This window comes from Podarcis cretensis (genome assembly GCF_951804945.1).
Source record: "Podarcis cretensis genome assembly, chromosome: 11".
NCBI classification, from domain to species: domain Eukaryota; kingdom Metazoa; phylum Chordata; class Lepidosauria; order Squamata; family Lacertidae; genus Podarcis; species Podarcis cretensis.
Window position 1 is genome coordinate 66,413,385 of NC_137180.1, and position 20,073 is coordinate 66,433,457.

The window sequence follows — 20,073 nt, forward strand, 5'->3', positions numbered from 1 at the left end:
GACAACAACAACAGCATTCATCCTGGTACATGAATGGACAGGGAGAGGGAAGGACTGCCCACCCCAGGACCCCTTTCCAAGGCATAGAAAGTGTGGCCAAAGGGGGCAGACCTTGGTTCAATTCACCCCCAGTCCCAGGGACTCAGGGACCTCCAGCCAGCCAGCCGGTGACTCTCCTCCTGCGCACAGGAAGAAACAACACAAAGATGCCGGGAGGAGCATCTCTGAGGGAGAGCTGAGTTCTGGGTTTCCCAGGGGGGCAGGCAGGCAGAAAGCCCCCACCTCCCCACACTGTGCCGAGTTACATAAACACCTCTCATCTTGTCCTGCTTCCTTCTTTCTAAACCTAAAAGCCCCAAACGCTTTTAGCTTTTCCTTATTGGGAAGTAACTCACATCTTCGTCTCCCAATTATTTTTTTGGTTCGGAATTTCCATTGGAGATAAATTCCTTAAGCCATGCTGACTCGGGGAACACCCTCAAGAAGCACTGATAACATAGCAATATTAATAACGTGATTTTTTTAAATTAAGGATATCAATTCCTGCATTGCAGGGGGCTGGACTAGATGGCCCCCGGTGTCCCTTCCAACTATACAATTCTATTAAACTGTGAATGCAGGCATCCCCAGAAACTCACGGGTCACACTGACCAGCAAGAACACAGGAAGACATTTGCCCCCTTTTGCTACACGGAGAGCTCCTTGAGAGCAGGTTCTGCCGCTGACCACAAGGGCGGACTCTGCTCTTCCTGTAGATTTGTCACAGGAAGCCTGATCACTGCAGCTGCCCACCTCAACCCCAGAGCCTTCCTTTCTCTGACGTTTCCAAGATGCCTGTCGATTTGGGGAAGGGGCTCTGAGCCCTGAGTAGTTGAGCTCCCCAGACTTCGCTGGATGAGCACTCTGCAGCACATGGGACTTCAGTCGGTGGGTCAGAAGCCACGGGGGGCTTGCGAGGGCATCCCAGGGGGAGCACAGCAAGGCTGTTGCCAGGCCTACGCAGAACTAGTCTGAGGCCTGGGACAGGAGTTGGGTTAAAATAAAATGACAGAGCAGCTGGTCCAGTTGCATATGATGGCTTGGGGGCGCAGCCGACGTAGCTGTAGGGAGGACGGTGTTCCCCCCTGCCACCCTCTACATGGGCCTGGCTGCTACTGCCATGTGGGACACCAGCTAAGGCCACAGATGGCATCTGGGCTGGGACACATTCTCCTATTTGTGGCATTTCCAGTCAAAATCACAAATAGACAGACAGGCACATGAGGGTCTGGCACTCATAGAGTTCCTGAATCAATATAGAAGGGGCTGTTTGAGGTTACTTCCTTAATGCTTTTGCAGAAATTTCTAACAGAGGATATAATCTTATCTACTTCCTCCCTGCCTGACCGCTCTCTCTCTCTCTCTCTCTCTCTCTCTCTCTCTCTCCTTCCTTTCAAGCCAGCAATGTGAGTAGATGTACATGCCTGGGTTCCAATCAAAACCCAGAGTCCATTTTGGAAACTAAGTTTATATTTTGTAACATAGCAGTATTTTCGCCTGCATACGACTTTGATGTATTTGCTGCCTGCATTGAAATGTAAGTAAACCTTATAAGTTTATCTTACTAAAATGTGTGGTTCATTCTTAGCAACAAGGACAAAGAAAAGGGAAGGTCAGTAGACCACAAATAAACAAGGATAATTGCTTAATTCATAGCTTCCGGTAAGCTGCAAAAGCACATAAGTGTTTATACTCTGCTAAAAGGGCTTCACAGCCTGTTTGCTCTCCTATTTCTCCTACACATGTGGGGCAGGAGGTTTAAGTTTTAATTTACAGAGAGAAAGAGAGAGAGTTCAGCACCACTGATTTTCAGAGTCTTTTCAGCCTTTCAGCTCAGAACCAGTGCAAAAATCACTTAGCAATAATACTAATGGAACAATGGAATTATCACTTTAGCATTGATACTGTATAAATCAGGCTTGAATGTGCAAAAGGGGGTCCCTTGGTGCAGGCTGGGTCTCAGGTCTGGACCAGTTGAAGATCCCCAGGAGAACACGTCATTTTAAATGACATCATTTGGCTTTCCATTCACTTTTCTGTCTGTTTGCATTTTATTTTGCTGTCAAATTGCTTTGGGACATTTCTTTTTTTGCATAAGAAGACTAACCCATTCTAAAAATACAGTAATAATGCTTGGGGGCATTACGCTACACGGTCCCATCTGCTACCTTTGCCCCCTCGACTGGCTCCCCTCTGTCTCTGAAGGCCCATTATCAGCATCTTGCCTGGGGAACATTTAGCTCACCCTCCCTGGAGGGACCAGATGCTTCTCAGCTCCTGGGGGGTCCCTCCCAGAAATCCCTTTCACGGCTGCCCTGTGACCCTTTCGATGCTAAGTGGCGCCTGACTGGTCCTTCTGTCACAGACGCTGCAGCCAGCCTCTTCTGCCTCTTCTGCTTGCCCAAAAATGCTGCCCAGCGCAAGCCGTAAGGAAGATCCCCCACAAACCCACAGCACCCTCTTTCTCTTAATCTTTGGCTCCCCGTTTGGAGCACCTCCCCTCAGCCTGGCAAAGGCCCTCACCTCAAAGCCCAGACCACAGGGAGTGCCTGCCTGCCTGCCCCCCGCTCTGAAGCCAGTCCCTCTGTGCCCCCCTCCAGCAGCCCCCAAGCCCATCCCCCTGGCCAGGGGAAAAGCCTTTGGCCCCACAGTGTGGGCTTGTCTCTCCTCCAGATGGGGAGCTGGGGGGACGCAACGGGGGGGACGGGGACTTACCAGCGAGTCATTGAGCTCCACGTTGGACTCCCTCCGGGCACGAAGGATCAGCTGGCTCTGGAAACTCTGGTATTCTGGGTTCTGGGGCTCATGGTAGGTGATCACCAGCACCGTCTGCAAGAGAGGCAAGGGGATGTGAATGGCGGAGTTGGAAGGGACCCCAAGGGTCATCTAGTCCAGCCCCCTGTGATGCAGGAATTGCAGCTAAAGCATCCATGATGGATGGCCACCCAACCTCTGGCACCCGGTCACCCTATACAGAGGCACCCATGAGGAGTCAGCACACAAGGCCGAAACCGGGGGGGGGGGGGACGTGGCCCTGCCAGCTCCAGCTCCAGCTCCAGGCCTTCCTCCCCTCTCTCAGCTCCTTAGGCAAACTGTGCCCCCGGCTGCCTTCTCACCCTCAGTGAAGGTGCCCAACTGAACCTGACCAGCCAAAAGTACCTGCAGTCTGGGGTTACTCAAAGGAGGGCCAGGGTGGATCAGTCTTCTTAACTCACCCCAAAAGCTCTGCCCAAAATTGCAGATACTGAAGAAATGAACCTATGCTGCCAATTCTCGTTATAGACCAGTATGAAGTAGGCAGCACATAAGCGGCACACAAAACACTACCAAACCATTCTATGTTCTATATCTTATATTAATAATCCAAAAATTGAGAGAACAAGGTAAAAAGTGTCGGTGATGTTACATCTTTGTTGACAGCGGCATTGGATCATTGATATCTAACCCATGAGCATAACATCACCGACACTTTGTTTGATCAAACTTACCTTTGCTGATATCTACAGGAACCTGGCTAAAGGAACTTTAAAGACTGAATCTTCCTTTTGGACACAATTTGAATGAGTTTTCTGTTTGTGGCTTTTGTAGCAGATTTTGTACCTTGTTCTCTCAATTTTTGGATTATTAATATAAGATTTAGAAGGTAGAATGGTTTGGTAGTGTTTTGTGTGCTATGTGCTGCTTACTTCATACTGGTCCAAAATTGCAGATTGGCAGCAGAAGACAGCTGGCCTTGCTTAAAGCCCCAAGAGGAGAGCCCTCTGTGCCTGCTCAGAGGTCCTCTTGTCTTTAAGATTAAGTCATATCATCAGATGCACCCATTGGACTCCCTCCTGAGCAGGCCCTGAAGCCCCAGGACCAGCCTTCATCATGGCCTACATCTTCTTGTAGGGGGTTGGACTAGATGATCCTCAGGGTGTCCCTTCCAACTCTATGATTCTTTGGTCCCCCCCCCCCCCCGCTGCTGGACTTACTCGAAAGGCCTCCTGAAGGCCTCCTGGGTCCTGGCCCTCCTTGCTCTGCCAGGGCTTGCCGGCCTCCCGGTTGCCCTCGGCTCTCAGGCTCTCTCCAAAGACGTCCACGTAGAAGAAGACGTAGTCTCCCAGGGTCATGCTCTCGTAATGCGCCAGGCGCAGGATCTGGTGCAGCATCTCCAGCGGCCCACAGATGTAGATGACTGAGGGAGGAAGCGCACAGAGGGAGGGGGCTCAGGCAGAGGCAGGGGGAGCCCTTTCCCCAGGAGACGCCCCCAAAACGCAAGGCAGCCACAGGCAGGATGGACACCTGGAGACTGCTGGGATGCTGCCGGGGAGATGGGGGCATCAGGCAGACCCCAGCTGGCTCCAGCCACCGGCCGGCAGCCGGCCAGTCACTGGTCTCCCTTGGAACAGCATCTATCAGCGACATGAGCCTCAGATACATTTAGAGCCCCGTGCATAAATCTTCTCACAGCAGAAGTGGCGGACAGAGAAATGTGTAAGCATATTTACAACATTTATTCAGCATAGCTCAGGCACAAAGGAAAAGCATGTCTGCTTCCCTTCGTCTCCAGCAAAACAGCTAAAAGCAAAAGCAATATACAAACGGAAGTTCCCAGCAGATCTGTGCTGGATGTAAACAGGGATGTGACACACAGCAGTCATGCCTGAACCCTTTGAAGGTGGAACAGAACTAGATCCTAACAGAGACAAGCTCTCTCTTGCCAAAGAGGGACACAGGCGTCTCAAAGACACACACAGAAGGAACAAAGGCACACGTCAGCAGGTGAAAGGAGGAAAGGATTAAAGCAGGGGTAGGCAAGCTAAGGCCCATGGGCCACAAGCGGCCCACGGGGGTCATTTAACCGGCCCACGAGCCCCCCCCCAAACCGAGCCTCCCGCTCGGCGAGTCCCCACGCACTGTGCTAAACCGGCGCAGCGTGGTGCAAGGACTCACTTCTGTGATGCCGGAAATCGCATCTGTGTGGACACAGACGCCGGAAATCGCAGGCACACACATAATCTGGCCCACGGAGGGATCTCAGCTGGAGTGAACAGGCCCAGGTGAGGTAAACCTTGCTGACCCCTGGATTAAAGGCACTTGCATTTCTGTACAGTGGTGCCTTGGTACTCAAATGCCTTGGTTCCCAAACACCGAAAACCTAGAAGTGTTGCTGTTTTTGAACATTTTTTGGAATCTGAACGTCCAATGTGGCTGTCAGCTATTGTTTCCAGGGCACCTGCACCAATCATAATCTGTGCCTTGGTTTCCGAACATTTTGGAAGTCAAACGGACTTCCAGAATGGATTAAGTTTGACACTTTTGTTTTTGCTATTTATTTTGCGTTTTTGTTTTTAAGGCTTTTTCGGTTAATTTGTCTTGTTTATTTTATAGTATGGTACATTGGTTTCTGCTTTCATTTTATGGATCGATGGTCTTGTTAGATAGTAAAATTCATGTTAAATTGCTGTTTTAGGGGTTGTTTTTAAAAGTCTGGAATGGATTACTCCATTTTGCATTGCTTTCTATGGGAAGGCACGCCTTGGTTTTGCAACGCTTTGGTTTTGGAACGGACTTCTGGAACGGATTAAGTTTGAGAACCAAGGGACCACTGTACTCAGCTACAAACTACCCATTTTCCCTCTTGTTATAACCTAGGAATGATTTTGCTGCAGCAGCAGATCGGGTCTGTCCAGGCCGCCACCCTCCTCCTCCTCCTCCGAGTCACTGTCAGGGCACAGACTCTCCCAGCATCTGGTCCTTAAAGGTCGGCTGTCTTTGTACAGGGAGGCGCCAGGAGTCCTTCCATTTCATTGTTCCTCAAGAGCAAGGGCGTCTGAAGTGCTTCCTGACCGGTTCTTTGCTGCTCCTGGAGGGCTGTGGGGCTGAGGGTTTGCTTCCGTCAGGCTATCCTGCTCTTATTTATTGCTCCCGTTTTGGGGTACCCAGAGAGGACAGCCTAACCCCAGCTACCTTCGCACCACCTGCCCAAAAGCATAGACCACAAGGTGGGGGGCTGCTGCAGACTCCGGCTAAAACCCTCTGACGGGGAGACCCTCTGCTTTGCCCGGTGTCAGCTCCTCAGACGGCTTGGCTCATAAGGACAGAAGAGGGGACTGCTGGATCAAGCCAATGGTCCATCTAGGCCAGCATCCCGTTCTCACCGTGGCTGACCAGATGCCTGCAGGACCCCGGCAAGCAGGACCCGGGGGGCACAAGGGCAGCTCTCTCCTCCTGCAGTTTCCAAGAAGAGCCTGTTGGATCAGGCCCAAGGGACCACACCTGCTTGAGACTCCTCTTCCTCACAGGGGCTGGCCAACCAGGTGCCCGTTATGGGGAACCTGAAAATGAGGTCTGAGCACAAGAGCACTCTCTCTCCCACTCCTTGGGAATCCCAGTATGCAGAGTTTTCTCCCTCCAAAAGGGGAAGCAAAGCATGGCTAGAAGCCACAGATTGCCTCCCCCCCCCCCCGCCCAATTGTCTAAAGGTAAAGGGACCCCTGACCATTAGGTCCAGTCATGGCTGACTCTGGGGTTGCAGCGCTCATCTCGCTTTATTGGCCGAGGGAGCCGGCGTACAGCTTCTGGGTCATGTGGCCAGCAGGACTAAGCTGCTTCTGGTGACCCAGAGCAGACGCACGGAAATGCTGTTTACCTTCCCGCCGGAGCAGTACCTATTTATCTACTTGCAGTTTGATGTGCTTTCGAACTGCTAGGTTGGCAGGAGCAGGGACCGAGCAACGGGAGCTCACCCTGTCGCGGGGATTCGAACCGCCAACCTTCTGATCAGCAAGTCCTAGGCTCTGTGGTTTAACCCACAGCACCACCCACGTCCCAAATTGTCTAATCCCCCTTTAAAGCCATCATTAAGTTTTGCAGCAATTGAACTGTGCACCATGTGAAGAAGTGCCAATTCCTTTTGTCTCTCCCAAATCTTCCAGCCTTCAGTTTCATTGGGTGAGTTAGAGAAAGAGAATCTTCACCACCATTCATAATTGTGCACGCCTTGGTCATGTTACCATTTAATGGCCCTTCTTTGTAAATGAAAAAGCCCCAAATCTTCTAACAGTCCCTCACAGAAGACTTGCTCCAAGCCCTTGATCATATTATTTCCTTCCTCACATTCTGTCCCATATCATGGCACTTCAGGGAGGGGGCCTGGGGGTCCCAGGGGGTCTCCCACCCAGGCACTGAGCTATCTGTCAGGTTTGGCTTGGCAGCTTTTTGAAGAGCTGGGGGGGGGGAGCCTTTTTAAGGGCGCATCACACTGGAAGGAGAGGAGTCCCGTGAGCCTCGGGGCTTGGAGAGAGGGCTGCCACAAATCTCTGGCTGCCCGGCCTTTGTTTGTTTCAACCATTTGTATTCAACCTAATCACAGTCATCTCTAAGCAGCGAACAAGAGACCCAATGCAATAAGACTAAAAATGACTTAAACGTTTCACATCAGAATTCAATTAAAAAGCCAGCTGGAATAAATAAAAAAAAGGCGTTCAGTAGGTTCTGGAGGTTCAACATCATACCCTCCAACATTTCTCCAGTGAAAATAGGGACGTCCTATTCCATAATAATAATGATATTTTTAGTATTTATACCCTGCTCCAGCCACTCTGGGCAGCTTCCAACATACCATATATAAAAACGTAACAAAACATTTAAAACACTAAGAATCTTCCCTCTCCAGGACTGCGTTCAGAAGTCTTCAAAGGGTTGTATAGTTACTTATCTCCTTGGCTCAGGGGTCACATAACTCCATCCCGTCCAACATTTCTCTGAAGAAAATAGGGATGTCCTAAGGAAAAGCGGGACATTCTGGGGTCAAATCAGAAACCGGGACGGCTTCTGTAAATCCGGTCCTGTCCTGGAAACATAGGGAGACTTGGAGGGTCTGCCCCAGGGAGGGGGCCTGTCAGACCTCAACTGGGAGGGAGTTAGCTTCACACAGATGAGCCAAGGAGGCATCTGAGTCCTGGGGGACCAGGGACAGGGACTCCACTCAGGACCTCAGGGACTGAGCAGGATGTGTGTGATCCAATCTGTTTGGCTGATGCTTGAACCTGACCTGGTGGCGTATGGGCAGCCAATGCAAGCTTTGGATCATGATGAGCTGGTGATCATCTGACCCCATCAACAGTCAAGCCTTTTGCTCCAGCTGGAGCCTTCAGACCAAGCCCAAGGCCAGCCCCACCCAGAGCACATGGAGGCTACCAATGCATGTATCACCATGGCCAAATTTCCCTTGCCCAAGAATGGCCATAGTTGGCAGATCAGCCACACCTGGTGAAAGTCACTCCAAGCCACTGAGGCTACCTGAGCCTCCAGCGACAAAGACGGGTCCAGGAGGAGCAACCCCAAACCTGGAAATCTCTGGGAACCCGCCCCCCAAAGTGCCTTCATCTTCCCAGGGGTCTAGCTCAGTCCCCCGGCCCCACTGCTGTGCCCAGACTACGGTCCAGGTCGTGCCCATCCTCTCCTGACTCCAAGGTTATGGCGAAGGAGCAGCCCTGGCGCAGCCGAGGCAGCGAGAAGAAACAGCACAAAAACATGTTTGGGTTTGCGGTTGTGGCGAAAGAATTTGCAGGTTCCCGGATTCCAGCACCTTCTGCCTGGCTCCGTAATTGGAAACAGAGGGCCCCACCAGGCAGCTCCAGTTACAGGAAGGAGGGGGCGGCTCCTTGCGTGGCACATGATGGGGGGAGCCCTAGCCCACGGCAGGCTGCCTGCCATAGGAAAGTGGGCTGCAGCTTCTCCAGAGAGGAGAGGAGGGGAGGAAGGCCCTCTCCAAACCTCTCCAGGAAGCACGGCCCCCTCCTTCCCCGCCCCAACCTGGCCCAGCTGGCAGGGAAGGGATGTTGAGCAACAGCTGGAGAGGCAGCAGATGCTGGGATATCAGGCAGCCCACACAGGCGCCCAGAGGAGCCCCTGAGTGCCCCCTGGTCTCACCTTCCCTTTTGCACGAACCCCAGCTCTGGCCTTGGAGGAGTAGGCGGGCGGCAGACCAACCTCCAGGGCACACACGGCGCATTGGCACGACTACCGCGCTGCCTGGAATGCAGGCCATGCCTCGCTGATGCAGCACACCAACACTGTCGCACCAGCGAAGAGTCACCGGCCCCAGGGCACTCTTAGGACTCCAGACCCTCCCTCACCTTTGCCTCAAGTGGATCTGGTTAGGGTGGGAGAGCAACTGGCACCCTTGGAGGGGGGCAGGGAATCATTATCACTTCCAAAGGCAAAAACAGATGGGAGGGAAATGAGATCAGGAAATTAGGTTGCACCAGAACCGGCAGCCTGGGATGAGCCCTGGCAGAGTCCAGGCATGCCTTCCAGATTTCCGGGCAGGGAGAGGAATTCAAGTTCAGCTAAAGGACTGGCTGGCATCAAAGTCCGCCTGACTCCCATCACAGAAAAACTGACAGCTTGATGAAGGGCTGTCCACCACACAGAAGGATAAGCCTCGCTTTGGAAATGGCAGCCTGGCTGCAACAAAGGCAACTCCTTCTTTGCCAACCCTTTGGAGGTCTTCAAGTGTCCGCAAGCAAGTGGACAGAGGTGGTCTGAGAAGAACCTGCAGACCTGGACTTTCCCAAAATCTTTTGACAAAGCCCCTCCCACAAGGGTCCCAAGTGACCTTCGCAGTCATGGGATAAGAGGGAGGGTGAAAAGTAGAAACAGAGGGTAGGAACAAGTGGCCTGTTTTCACGAGAAGCAGTGCTATTTTTCTAGAAAAAGAGGCGCCAGAACTCACTATGAACACTCCCCTTGTTCTCTTATAATGGCAACGGTGCCCCCCTGAGAGGGTCCAGAACTGAGTTCCAGTGAGTTCCAGCTGAAAGAAAGCCCTGATGAGAATACAGTGGTACCTCGGGTTAAGAACTGAATTCGTTCTGGAGGTCCGTTCTTAACCTGAAACTGTTCTTAACCTGAGGTACCACTTTAGCTAATGGGGCCTCCTGCTGCTGCCACCACGCAATTTCTGTTCTCATCCTGGAGCAAAGTTCTGAACCTGAGGTCCTATTTCTGGGTTAGCGGAGTCTGTAACCTGAAGCGTCTGTATCCTGAGGTACCACTGCATATTAAGCAGTGTGGTCTGGGCATAAGGAATACTAGAGGGATGGAAATGACTAGCTTAGAGGTGGCTTTACAAGAAAATTTAAGCAAATTTATGATGAAGGAGGCAGAGGAAGAAGAGGAGGAGTAGGCCTGGCAATGACTGACGGCTGAGCCCACCAGGAGTTAAGTCTTCTGTGGCTGCAACTCCTAGGAACCAAAAACAACCCAAGAGTCTTGTGTGACCTTAAAGGCTAGCCAATTTATTATGGCATAATCAGCTTTTGTGGCCTCAAGTCCACTTCATCGGATGCAGAAACCCTCCCTCACCCATTGGGAGGGAGGGAGGGTTGTAAGCAGGAAGATTGGAGAGAAATGAAGTGTGCAAAGTCCAGACAAGGACAATTCAGTTAGAACTAGGCAGCCTGCAAAATAATGAAGGGGTCTTCAGCACCATGACAGGTGATCCAGAGATGGACTTGGTGTCGCTGAGTTAACTGGCAGCTGCATTGCGACAGGAGGCCGCTGCTTTTGTTCAGACCCAGATATATAATATTGTACTTATTGGTGATTTACGTCAGGCATTTCTTAGACAACAAGACACATCTGACAAAGAGAAAAAGAGAGAGAAACAAGAGGAGCCGCCTCCTGCAAGAGAGGGCAGAGAACCACTTGCCTTCCCCTCCAGCAACCAGCTGAAAGCCCTTCAATGCCCCACCAAGGATCTCCAGCCTTTGACCGCGAATCTTCTCCCCCACGGCAGGCCCTGCTGACAGATAACCCCCTAACCTAAAACAGCTTCTCAGCAGCAGCAGCAGCGACAGGCACATCTGAGGAGAAGCAGACACAGAGGCAGCCCTGCATCAGGCACAGATGCCAGCTCTGCCCGCCATGCCAGATCCGGCAATACTATCACAGACTCCAGAACACCAGGGGCTCCTTCACTTGCTCACCTTCCAGCCTGACATAAAAAGCCCTTCTGCAATTCTGCACCAGACAGAGAGGCCCGTCTCTCTGCAAAAGGAACACTGGTCAGGGAATGAATTGCCTGACTGCTATGGTCCATGCATTGGCAACCTAAAGGCTGGATTGCTGAAATGCACTCTATGCGGGGCTGCTGTTAAATTTGTACACTGCCCTTCGTCTGAAGATCTCAGGGTGGTTCACAAGATAAAAATACAGAATAAAGCCACAAAATACAGAATAAAGGCAACTACAAAACAAGAACCCCCTCTCCATATTTAAAAGGTCCTAAGGCTGTTACTCAACCCAAGGTCTGGTTGAAGAGGGATGCTTTCGCCTGGTGCCTCTACCTGTATAATGAAGGCACCTGGTGAGCTTCTCTGGGGAGAGCATCCCACAAATGGGGAGCCAGTGCAGAAAAGGCCCCGTTCTTGTGTTGCCCCCCTCTGGATGTCTCGTGGAAGAGACACACAAAGAAGGGCCTCAGAGGATGACCTCAGGGTCTGGATCAGTTTGTATGGTGAGAGGCGGTCCTTGAGGTGTTGTGGTTCTGAGCCATTTAAGGCTTTATAGGTCAAAACCAGCATTATATGGTCAACAGTTTTGTCCCAGTGAGCAACCTGGCTGCTGAATTCTGCACTTCAGCTGACATTTCCAAACCATCTCCAGAGGCAGCTAAATCTATAACACATCGCAGCAATCTAAGCTAGAGGTTACCAGTGCACAGACGACAGGAGTGAGGCTGTCCCTGGCCCGGTAGGGATGCAGCTGGGCTACTAGTCAAAGCGGGTGGAAGGCAGCTGGACTGCTGATGGGGGCCCAGGGTGACTGGGAGCGGCCACTGAGACCACATTGGCTCCTGAAAGACCTACATTGGCTCCCAGTACGTTTCCAAGCACATTTCAAAGTGTTGCTACTGACCTTTAAAGTCCTAAACGGCCTCAAAGGCCCAGTAGACCTGAAGGAGCGTCTCCACCCCCATCGTTCTACCCGGACACTGAGGTCCAGCTCTGAGGGCCTTCTGGTGGTTCCCTCCCTGCAAGAAGGGAAGTTACAGGGAACCAGGCAGAGGGCCTTCTCGGTGGTGGTGCCCTCCCTGTGGAATGCCCACCCATCAGATGTCAAGGAAATAAGCAACTATGTGACTTTGAGAAGGCATCTGAAGGCAGCCCTGTTTTGGGAAGTTTTTAATGTTTGGTGTTTTATCGCTGTTTTTAATATTCTGTTGGGAGCCGCCCAGAGTGGCTGGGGAAACTCAGCCAGATGGGCGGGGTATTAATAATAAATTATTATTACTGTATTATTCAATTATAAACAGCAGCATTGGCTGCCCATACACCATCAGTGCAGGGGCAAAGTCCTGAACCACTTAGCTCCAGGGCACCCCAGGCACTCCCTGATGCCTTCTATCCCAGCTCTGGCACTGAGATCATCTGCAAGAGCATCGTTGGCTGTTCCCTGAGTTGGCAAAGTTCCTTTGACAAGAACAAGGAAGTCTGCCTTGGGTGTCATCAGCCCAGTCCTGTGGGATGTTCTGCCACAGAGATTTGGAAGGCACCTCTCATTCTAAGTTTGCTGAAAACTTTTCTTTACCATCGGCCTCATACAGGCAATTCGGAAAAAAACCTTCTGTACTTACTTGTTAGCTGGCGAACTATGATTTTAAGTTGTTATGTGTTTTTTCTTGTATATATGTCATTGTTGTAAACCACTCTGAAATTTATGAAACTACAGTACTGTATATAAGTGTTTTTGATAAGTAAATAAAGCTATAAATGGACACAAATCTCATACCAGAAATCGCAATAGCCAAAAAGCAGCGGGGGAACATTGTGAGGGCTCCCAAGTCACTCTGTGACCAACCTTAAGGTGGCCACGTTTGAAGGGGGATTGTGACACGATGCTGCTGAATAACATGAAATTCATTATGCGCATAGAAAACTGGAATATAAAAACAATAGAATTATACTCATTATTTTCTGTCATTAATTTCTCTCATTGCCTCTTAGCACTGTGTGAAGGACTTCCTTTTATCCTTCCTGAATCTTCCAACATTCAGTTTCACTGAATGCCCACAAGTTACACTGGTACCTTGGTTCCCAAATGCCGAAAACCCAGAAGTAAATGTTTCGGTTTTCAAACAGTTTTTTGGAAGCGGGACATTCAATGCGGCTGTTGGCTATTGTTTCTGGGGTGCCTGCACCAATCAGAAGCTGCGCCTTGGTTTTTGAACATTTCAGAAGTCATACAGACTTCCAGAATGGATTAAGTTTGACGCTTTTGTTTTTGCTATTTATTTTGAGTTTTTGTTTTTGAGGCTGTTTTGGTTAATTTGTTTTTGTGACTATGTGGAACCCAGTTCAGCTACTGATTGGATTGTGAGACTGCAAAAATGGATAAAAGCCACCTATCCATACAATGACTATCATCAATGCAGGTAAGAAAAAAATAATAATTTTAATCATCTACAATACTTTTTTATTTATTTTATAGTACAGTACATTGATTACTGCTTTCATTTTATGGAGCAATGGTCTTGTTAGATAGTAAAATCCATGTTAAATTGCTGTTTTAGGGGTTGTTTTTAAAAGCCTGGAACGGATTAATTCATTTTGCATTACTTTCTATGGGAAAGTGCACCTTGGTTTTGAAACGCTTTGGTTTTGGAACGGATTCAGTTTGAGAACCAAGGTACCACTGTGCAGTATTGTGAGAGGCAGCCATGCTCCCTTGATACTTGCTATCATTTTATAAACTTCTACCCCTGGGTATAGGGTGATATATAAATTCAATAATTAAATAATAATAATAATAACTATACCATGCCACCTCTCTTACTTCTCTTTTCTCCAAGCTAGAAATTCCCAAACACTGCAACCTTTCTGCAAAGGAGGGGTGCTCCATTCTCTGGATTGTTCTGGTCGACCCAAATGACCCACCTGTATCCGGGCCCAAGAGGGGAGAAGCCTCAGCAGGAGCTGCAGAGACAGCCAACGGCTTGCAGAAGGACAAAAACAGTATTCTGAGCCTGCACAGAATGCTCAGAGACAGTTGGGGAGATGGAATGAAGTGCCCTGGGAAAGGGCACGAGGGACTGGCTGGCACACTTCATTGCAGGTCCCACTTGTTTCTTTCATATATATATATATATATATATATATATATATATATATATATGTCCCCGCTAATAATGGATCTCCCATGAAACATGTAATTTAGCCCTCAGCTTTAAGCCATAAAAATCACAGTGTGGGCGGAAGGAATATTTGCCACAAGGGATTGAGGGGATGATGGATGACAGCTCTCCGCTCTCCCGCCTGCTCTGACCAACCTCCCAGCCTCAGCTCAGGCTGCAACAGGCTCCTCTGGGGCAGCCCTTCTTTCCAGGAGCCTCTCCCTGCCCCTACCTGCAGCTCACAGCTCTGCCTTCCCCCTTAGGGCCTACAACCTGGGGTCTCCGGATGAGTCAGCAGCAGATGTGTCCAACCTGCTGCTGCTCCCCAGGAAGGAGAGGGGAGGTTGATGCAGTGCAAACACACTGGGAGAGGAAATATAGTGTGCCTGTCAGGGTGCTTGCACTGCGCTGACCTCCGACCACCTCCCCACCCCCTCTCCTTCTGGGGCTGGAAAGGGAGCAGGCAGCCTGTCAGTTTGCCAGTAAAACTGAATTACTGTGTCACGAAATGATGCATGTCTAAAAAGTGTGTCAACCACATGAAAAGTTCTGTTTTAGGCTCTAGGTTGGGGTCACATCAGACATGACATTAAATGTGTCTTTGCATGTAATGTGCTCTCTCACTCTCTTTAATGTAAATAGCAGCCTCTTGGAGTGGGGGAGGGCAGTAATTATCAGGATCAAAGCAGGCAAGAGTGGGTTAACCCTTTCCTCCCCAGCTGCAATCCTGATGAAAACAGCTCCTCCAAAGTGCCCAGGCCCTTGCTGAGCTCAGACCCTGTTTGTCTCCTGCCTAATCTTGGAATTTCAAACTCTGATGCTGAAGATCAAAGATTAGGTGAATATTTGCTGTGCAACAGCTGTGGAGCCCCCAAGAAGACTGAGGGAGAGCACTCACCTCCAAAATTCTCTGAGGAATGTTGAAGGCGTTTTTAATTTAAACCACAATCCTATGCATGTCTATTCAAACACAAGCCCTCTGCAGCTCAGTGAGGCTGACTCCCAGGTGAGTGCTGCAGATTTTACAAAAGCCTGCCATAAGAAAGATGCTTGAGGGCCAAAGTATGAAGTGGGAGGAAGGGAGAAGGGGGCTGGGGAAGGGGTTGCTCAGAGAAGGCCCAGGGCTGCGGGGGGGGGGGGCAAGTGAAGGGTCAGGCAGACCAGAAGATCCCAGCAGAGCCTCAGACCAGAGCAAGAAGCAGCAAGCTGGTTCTCCGCAGTCCAGACCCCCCCTCCCCTAAGAGCAGAGGACAGGACCATCCTCTGCCTCCCCCCACGACGCAGCCCTCCGGCCATCTCCCGGGAGCCTGGCCTGTGGTTGCAGGAGGGGCTGGGGGAGAACCTCCCGCCCTATTCTCAAGCCACGGTCGGCTCCCTCTCTGTCAGGCAGGAGTTCAGCGGCAGTTCGGGCTTGTTTTTTGGTGCAGGGAGAGAGAACCGGGGCCGCCGTCTCCTCTGGGCTCCCAGCAACTGTCAGCCAGGAGACATCAGACATCTCGGCCGGCCTTCCAGGGGTGTGACATTCCTGAAATTCTCACATTTAAATCTAACCCAGCTCCCGTCGTAAAAGACGCAGCAATAAACTTTTCCCCCTCTGGGAAGGGGGAGAGGCGGCGGCTTCCCGACAGGCAGGCAAGCAGGCAGGCTTCCCTACAAAGGCCGGCCTGAGATGGGTCCCAGCGCGGCCCCAAGGCAGCGGCACTGGAAGGCACCTCCAGCCCCGGAGCCCCGTCTCAGGCCGGGCCGGCTCGCCCACCCATCCGCCCGGTCCCCGCTGGGCAGCCGGCCGGAGCGGAGGGGCAGCGAGTGGGCCGGGGGTCCGCCCTCTTGCCCGGACTGGCGGGGGGGCGACAGCCTCCTCGCGGAAGAAGAAGGCGGCGACGGCAGCAGCAGCAGCAGCTGTTCTTTTCGCTCCCGGCGCCCCCCGGCCCGCGCCTGCCTCGGCCTGCGCCAGAAACGCCCCCGGAAAGCTCCGCGGAGGCAGCTGGCCAGGTGCGGCGGCGGCGGCGGAGGCTGGAGAGGCGAGCGCGCGGCGCATCCGGCAGCACGACGGCGCTCCTGCGCCCGCTTCCCTCGGCCCCCGGTCCGGCCGCGCGCTCGCCCCTCCGCTGCCCCAGGGGGCGTCCGGCAGAGGCGCTCGGGCCAGGCCCCTTCCCCCGGCCTGGCCGGGGGGGCTGATCCCGCCCCACGCCTTCCTGCCTCCCTCCCTGGCTGTCCCAGGCGGGCTCCGTGCCCGTCCCGATGACACAGCAGCCGCCAAAGAGGCTCCATTAGCAGCCGCAGCTGCAGCTCGGATCGATAAGTGCCTCCTGGCGCATCCATTAAGGAGGAGTGTCAGGCTGTCCTTGGCCAGCTCCCCCCCCCCCCCCCGCCTACGCCCGGAAAGTGGAGGGCTCGATCTGGCTTCGGGGTCTGTGAGCGCCACCCCCACCCCAAACTGCCAAGCGGTCCTCGTAGATGCTGAGATAGTTCCAACCGAGTTCCCTTGGGTGGATGGATGGAGGGATGGATGGATGGATGATCCCTGGGATGGGGCGGGGGGACATCTATTTCTCCGTGGCCACACAAGGGCAGCTCCTCCGCCTTGGCTCCCCCCCCACCAGTCCAGGAGTGCCCCCCTCCGTCCCCTCTCGGAGTCGCAGAGCCCAACTCGGGACAGAGATCTCGATCTCCGGCCCAGAGGAGGCCCGACGGCAGCGGAGGAGGTGCCGTCTCGCCGGGAAATGCCCCGCAGTCTGAGCGGGGCTGGGGGGGCTGCATGCAGACGGAGGTGGGAGGGACTGCAGGCACCCGGGACACGAGCCCCCCTTCCCGTCCAGGAGCAGCAGCAGCAGGCGGCCCCCAAGCGACCCGCTCACCTCTCCCGTTGGCCCGGATGAACTGCACGGCGGTGTCCGGGCCGCCGCCATCGTCTGCGGCGGCGGCGCCTGCGTTGCTGCTGCTGCTGGCGTTGTCTCGGGGCGCGTAGATGTGGTAGCCGACGGTGAGGCCGGCGTGGCGGAGCTCCTGGTAGACGCCCTCGATGGTGAAGTAGAAGGGCCGGTCGTCGGTCTTTCTGTCGACATAGAGGAGCGCGGCGCGGGAGCTCCAGTTGAAGCGCTCGTGCAGGAGGGCCGCGAAGGCGCCCAGCTTGGGCGCGGACGGGCCGGTGCGCACCAGCGTGGTGTAATGCTCCTTCTTGTGGCTGAAGTCCGAGGCGACGGCGCCGGCCGTGAGGAGCGGCAGGCCCCAGTGCGAGGCGAAGCGCCCCACCGAGGCGGCTGGGTAGACGCAGCCGGGCCCCAGCAGCACGTCCGGGTCGTGGTAGAGCTTCAGGTCCACGGCCTGGAGCGGCGCCACCGACTCCGAGCAGGCGCCGTTCAGCTCCGACGTGGCGTTGACGGTGCGCATCGACAGCCCGGCGGCCCGCAGCGCCGGCTCCAGCGCCTCGAGGGCCAGGCGCACGGCGGGGCCCACCCGCGGCAAGGCCCACGGGTAGCTGGGGTTGTGCTCGGGCAGCACCAAGGCCACCGTCACCACCGTCGCGGCCGCGCTCCCGTTGGCGCCCTCGCCCAGGCCCGACGAGGCGGCCGACAGCGACAGGGCCACGGCGGCGACCACCATCAGCGACGTCGTTGGTGAGGCCATGGCGGGGACGCGAGGAGGGAGTCTGCTCCGCTCGGCTGCTGCGTGGCTGCCCGGGGGCCGCTCGCCACCACCTCCTTCCCTTCGCTGCCGCCGCGGGGCCGCCGGATCCCTTCTGTGGGCCGCCGGGCTGCCCTGCGCTCCCCAGGAGAGGCCGCCCCCTCCGCGGCCAGCCCCAGCCGCCCACCCTGCGCCTCCCTCCGGACGCCGTGCCAGAGCCGCCTGCAGACGTGGGGGGGCAGCGCCCCCTGGTGCCTCCGTCCGCGTCCTCCGACGCCGCCAGCCCAGGCGCCCCACCAGGCCAGAGGCCGCGCTCCAGAGGCGGCGGCCCGGGGCGCGGCTCCATCCCGCCCGCCGGGCAGGACCTGGCCCGCTGCTACTGAACGCGGCCGCTGGGTGGAGGGCGGCCCTCCCGCCGGCTCCGCCGCAGCTGCCGGGACGCCTCCATCGCGCGCTCTCGCCCTCGAGCGTCCTGCTCGCTTCGCAGCCCGGCGCTCCTTGGGCGAGGGAAGCTCGGGCGGGCCACGGAGCGGCGGCGGCGACCCTGACTATCCCGAGCGCACACGCTGCCCTCGGCGCCTCGGAGCGGGGCTGGCTCTTCCTCCTCGGGGCCTCTCTGGAGGAGAGGCCGGCTCTCTTTCTATCCTAGCCGCGGATCCAGCAGCCTCTTGGTTCGCCCTGCTCCTTTCAGATGGAAGGAACCGGGCGGGAGCGCCGTCCAAGCCGCTTGGAAGCTGTGCGCGGAGTCCCGCCTGCGGTGGCGGCTGAAGAAGCCGGTGGAAAGGGGCCAAAGGCGAGGCTCTCCATTGGCTCTCGCTTGCCCTCTCCGGAAAGAAATCTGGAGGGCGACTCAGATGCCTCGCTAGGGCGCGTCAGTCAAGGAGAGCACCGGAGACCCGGCAAAGTGGGCGGAAAGGGCAGCCCCGAAGCCTTTGGGGTCTTTTTACACGCAGATATGGGGAGGAACATAGAATTATAGAGTTGGAAGGGGTCCCCGGGGTCACCTAGTCCAACCCCGCAGTGCAGGAACCTCGGCTAAAGCATCCATGACCGATGCTCATCCAACATGTGCTTCAAAAGCTCCAAGGAAGGAGAGTCTCCCCAGGGAGACCGTTCCACTGCCGAGCAGCTCTTGCCACCAGAAAGTTCTTCCTGATATTGAGTCGGAATCGCCTTTCTTGAAACTTGAAACCAGTGCTTCGAGTCCCACTCCCCTTCATTAGTGGAAGGGGGTCAAGATAGCCCCTCCCCCCGCGCAGCATTAGGGGCGGCCCCAGTGACGCTGAGGAGCAGCGCGAGAAGCACGACCCGATGTGAGGAGTCGTGTGCATGTAGGACTCGTGTTTGGTGCCTTGACTGTGCCTCAGATGCGCTCGGATCTTCCCATACTGATGATGGAGGAGACGATGCTCTGAGCCATTGGGCAGCGCTGAGCCCGGCCTGTGGGGGCGCCCCGGTTTGACAACCCCCCGGTATCCCCACCACCCCGCTCCTCCTAGCCACTCTGGTGCTGGGGTGGGTGGGGGCTATATATTCTGAACACACAAAAGGAAATAACTTCTTCAAATGACCCGGTTTCGTCCTGGCGAACCCCGGGTTCTCTGCAAGCATAGCAACAAATCCTCTCGCCTTCAGCAGATACGAATGCAAATAGAGTTCTAAAGCGGGGGGGGGGGTGAACAATGATGTCTCAGGCCAGCATCCTCCCGTCAACATGCACGCCCTCCCCCTATTTCTGTTCAGGGACCTTAGCCAAAATGGCCGCTCTGCAAAAGGCGGAGAGGCATCTTCTGGTTGACCTCTGGATGATTTGAAAAGGATTTCCAACTCCCAATTGTTTAATCAAGTTTAGATTACTGCAACGTGTTATACGTGGGGCTGCCTCCGAAGGTGGTTCGGAAACTTCAACGAATGCAGAATTCGGCCGCCAGGTTGCTCACCTGAGCAAGACGCTTTGCGCACCTTCCACCGATCCAACCGCCTACAAATGCAGGAATCTCAGCATGTCTTCAGGCACCAGGGGAAAAGGTTTCTCTTCAACCGGGTATTCAGCTGATTAACATTCTGTGGTTTTTTTAATGTGTTTGTGGGAGGGTTTGCTTCTGTTTCTGTTTTGTCTTCTCATTTTGTGTGTTTCTGTTGTAAACTGTCCTGGGATCTTCGGGTGAAGGTATAGTGTACAGTATACAAATTTAATTAACAACAACAATAATAATCTTAACAAAAACAGCATTCATTCGACACCA

General features: G+C 54.0%; 1 protein-coding gene across 1 annotated transcript in view; it reads right to left on the bottom strand.

Moving 5' to 3' along the window:
* The window catches only part of NPR2 (natriuretic peptide receptor 2), a 34,545-nt gene extending 16,626 nt beyond the window's left edge, over window positions 1-17,919 (bottom strand). The window contains exons 1-3 of the mRNA XM_079994754.1: window positions 17,062-17,919; window positions 4,014-4,216; window positions 2,755-2,868 (exon numbers count right to left, since the gene is read on the bottom strand). Coding sequence (XP_079850880.1) covers window positions 2,755-2,868; window positions 4,014-4,216; window positions 17,062-17,830 — 1,086 coding nt within the window. The 5' untranslated portion in view covers window positions 17,831-17,919. The remainder of the gene's footprint in view (window positions 1-2,754; window positions 2,869-4,013; window positions 4,217-17,061) is intronic.
* Window positions 17,920-20,073: the final 2,154 nt, after the last annotated feature.